The sequence below is a fragment of the Nicotiana tabacum genome, chromosome 22, assembly GCF_000715075.1.
Source record: "Nicotiana tabacum cultivar K326 chromosome 22, ASM71507v2, whole genome shotgun sequence".
Lineage (NCBI taxonomy): Eukaryota > Viridiplantae > Streptophyta > Magnoliopsida > Solanales > Solanaceae > Nicotiana > Nicotiana tabacum.
In genome coordinates, this window is record NC_134101.1 from 57,715,381 (window position 1) to 57,719,392 (window position 4,012).

Genomic DNA, 4,012 nt, shown 5'->3' on the forward strand with positions numbered 1-4,012 from the left:
AGAGGGAAAACTGGGAAGCATACAAGAACAAATGACTATCCCATGTCAATATTATGAGGCAGTAACCCTTGAAAAGGCTGAAAAGTTAGAATTGGAGAAATGTATGATGGTTGAGGAGAGTGTATTGAAACAAAAGTCAAGAGTTCAGTGGCTTAAACTTGAGAATTCTAATACAGAATATTTTCATGCTTGCATGAAAAATAGGCAAACAAGGAATAATATTGGCAGACTAACCACTAGCACTGGGCAAATCCTACAAAGTTCAACTAAAGTGGAGGAAGAAATACTAAGCTTCTATAGGAGACTGCTTGGCACTGCTGCAGCTCAACTACAGTAGTCAACCCAGAGATCATGTAGAATGGATATACTTTAAATAGGAGGCAACAACTGCAGCTTATAAAACCAGTTACCAAAGAGGAAGTGAAGTAAACTATAATGGGCATTGATGACAACAAAGCACCAGGGTGTGATGGCTATAACTCATTCTTCTTTAAAAAGACATGGCACATATTGGGTGAGAAAGTTACTGCAGTAGTTATAAAATTCTTTGAAAATGCTGATATGTGTAAAGCCATCAATTGCACCACCATTATCTTGATACCAAAGGTTAAGAATCCAACAAACATCAAGGACTTCAGGCCAATTTCATGTTGCACAGTGCTTTATAAGATAATATCTAAAGTGCTCACAACGAGACTTCATGATGTGATGGTTGAATTAATTGATAATTGCCAAACAGTCTTTGTACCAGGTAGACTGATTACAAATAATATCATCATGAGCCATGAGCTGGTCAAAGGCTATGAGAGGAAGAACATCTCCCCCAGATGTATGCTCAAAATAGATATGCAGAAGGCCTACGACTCTGTAGAATGAGTTTATATTGAAGCTATTGGGCTTCCCTGAAATGTTTGTGAAATGGATAATGGCTTGTATCAGAACTGTGTCCTACTTTATGCTAATCAATGGTAAGCCTGATGTACCATTTGAGGCAAGAAAAGGGTTGGGGTAGGGGGATCCATTATCCCCATTCTTATTTGTACTAGCTATGGAGTACCTAAGTAGATCACTGAAGACAATGAAGGACAACAAACAGTTTAAATTCCATCCAAAGTGTGCCAGAGTCAACCTAGTTTAGTTGGGATTTGCTGATGATCTACTTCTATTTTGTAGAGGAGACATGCGATCATTTAAGACACTACACTAGCACTTTCAAATGTTTTCAGCAGCCTCAAGTCTAATTGCAAATCGGAACAAAAGTTGCATTTACTTTGGTGGTGTGAGCAACTTGCTTCAGCAGCAAATTATGGACATGCTAGGCTACACTAAAGGCGAACTACCTTTCAGATACCTGGGTGTCCCACTGAGCACTAAGAGGTTATCTGCTATGCAATGTGAGCTCCTAATTCAAAGGATGTTAAGCAAGATTCAAAGTTGGACAACAAAATTTCTTTCATATGCAGGAAGAACAGTGTTAGTTAAGAGTGTGCTATTTGCTATACAAATATTATGGGCTCAGATATTCATCTTGCCAAATAAAATTATCCAATTCATAGAAACAATCTGTAGGAGATTCTTATGGACAGGAGCTGCTGAACCAACAAACAAGGCTTTGATTGCCTGGGACAAACTGTGTGCATCAAAGGTAGCAGGGGGCCTAAATTTTACCAATGTGGAGATGTGGAACAAAGAAGCCACATGCAATCTACTATGGAATATTTGCACAAGAAAGGAGAAACTGTGGGTGACATTGATACATACATACTACATAAAAGAGAACACAGTCTGGACTACAGATCCCAAAAGTGCATCATGGGTCATCCAAAAGATATTCAAAGCTAAGAGCTACTTTGAAGATGCTGGATTTACAGAAGAGGATGTACAGAAGATGGAGAAATGCTCTGTTAAACAAATATACAAAGCCATGCATGGAGAATTTCCAAAAATGACATGGAGAAAATTAGTATGCAACAATCAGAGACTGCCCAAGTGGATATTCATACTAAGGCTGATAATACAACAAAGGCTTGCTACAAAAGAAAGATTAGCAAGATGGGGGATCATTTCTGAGCAAACATGCTCACTATGCCAAAGAGAGAATGAAACAGTGCCTCATCTATTCTTTGATTGTGAGATATCAGGAGATATATGGCAGCACCTACTAAAGTGGCAAGGTATACAGAGAACAAAGAAAGCTTGGCAGGAGGAGTTGACATGGCTGGAACAGTTTGGCAAAGGAAAGAGTGGAGGTGCAGCAGTATGTAGAATGACCATAGCAGCTGCAGTCTACAATATTTGACAAGAAAGAAATAATGTGATATTTCAGAAGAAGAAGAGACCAGCCAATACTATACTACGATTGATCATTCACGAAATACATGTCAGGGCAACCATATTCCCCCCGGTTAGATTGAGTAATGTCTAAATTGAATTGGTACCCTGATGTAGGCTAGAGGAAATAGCAACAGTAGAGGATTAGTAGTAAAGTCTATAGGTAACTCCTAGCTGGGGCTTCATGTCTAGTAGAAGGTACGCCAGAGCTTTTAGTTGCAATTTGTAAGAATTGTAAATATCTTTACTTGGTAAATAAAATACTTTAATTACCAAAAAAAATTATTTTTAATATGTTGACAGATTATCAAGAAGACTGACATCAGTGATTTATACTTTAACCTTATAGAAAAAATGTGGCCTTTGGCTTTAAGGGTATGTTTTATAAAGGCAGAGAAGCGTCATGAAGATAAGGCATTTTCAGTAGAAAAGCCAGATGCTGCATTGTCCTTTTTACTGTAGAATTTAAGGCCATGACTATTACGTGGTTGATAATGGTAAAGCCAATCTCCACTAGTCTGGTGGACCAAAAGGACTAATAAATTATTGGACTAACTCGTGGCTGATCTAGAATTTATAAGTTGTAGGTGTTTCATAGTGTAAATTTACAATGATTAAACATCATCATAGTGGGTGCTCATGGTCAATTATTTAAAATTTTAAGTATTATCTATGAATACATAACATAATTTGGCCATCCCCAATGGGTGCTACAGTCACAGGCGGAGCTAGGATTTGATATGTGTGGGTTCTAAATTTTAAAATAAAGCATTACTTTCAGAGGGAATTGAACCCACATCTTTTCCAGCGAACCCACAGTCTTTACCATTGAACCAAGACCCCTTTTGTTACTAGGTTCGACGGTATATATTTATATAGATTTAGTAAATATTTCAATACAAATACAGAATTCCGGAAAAAATTATTGGGTTCGCCCGAACCCGCACCTATTACTGTAGCTCCGCCCCTGGCTACAACACCCATACCTCAAAATGCTAATCCGCAACTGGGACTAACCTAACCTAAAATATTCTTAATAAAGTATGATATTGTCCGCAGTGGCGGAGTCACATGCACCCACGAAGTGTCAACCGATATCCCTTCGTCGGAAAATTACATTATTTAGCTCAGTAATTATTTTTTAAATATATATATAAACTATATAATGATATCTTTTAACTTCTTGGTGAGTTTATTTCTTTATATTTTGACTTTCCTTGCTTAAAAAATTCTGGCTCCGCCACTGTTTGTCCGCTTTAGATCAAACTAACACTGTATCCGTAGCAGTACGTTAGGAACCTAAACTATGCAATAGCAGCAAGTTGGGGAGAATCCAGCTTTGCTTGTTACTTTTTTTGCTTTCCCCAGCAGACCACACAAAGACACCCATGTGATATGTGCCATTCTCCAACTAAAGTCTTGTTCTGTTATGGGCGCTGACAAGGATCGATCTCATTAGTTATTGTGTTACAATTCAATACTAGTAGTATTATAGCCGGTTTGGCCAAATCGGTTTATTTTTAGAAGTGATTTTTCTCAAAAGTACTTTTGGTGAGAAACAGTTTGTGTTTGACTAATTAATTTGAAATGCACTTATGAGCAGTAATTAGTGTTTGGCCAAGCTTTAAAAAACTGTTTCTAAGTGTATTTTTCTCAAAAGTGATTTTCATAAAAGTGCTTT

The 4,012-nt window shown here is 37.5% G+C and overlaps 1 protein-coding gene across 1 annotated transcript; it reads left to right on the forward strand.

Annotated features, from left to right (window-relative positions):
* Positions 1-435: 435 nt before the first annotated feature.
* Positions 436-2,793, forward strand: LOC142175873 (uncharacterized). The gene is made up of 3 exons (XM_075242878.1): positions 436-829; positions 1,227-2,257; positions 2,635-2,793. Exons 1-3 carry the CDS (start codon positions 436-438, stop codon positions 2,791-2,793), a joined length of 1,584 nt encoding a protein of 527 aa, XP_075098979.1.
* Positions 2,794-4,012: the final 1,219 nt, after the last annotated feature.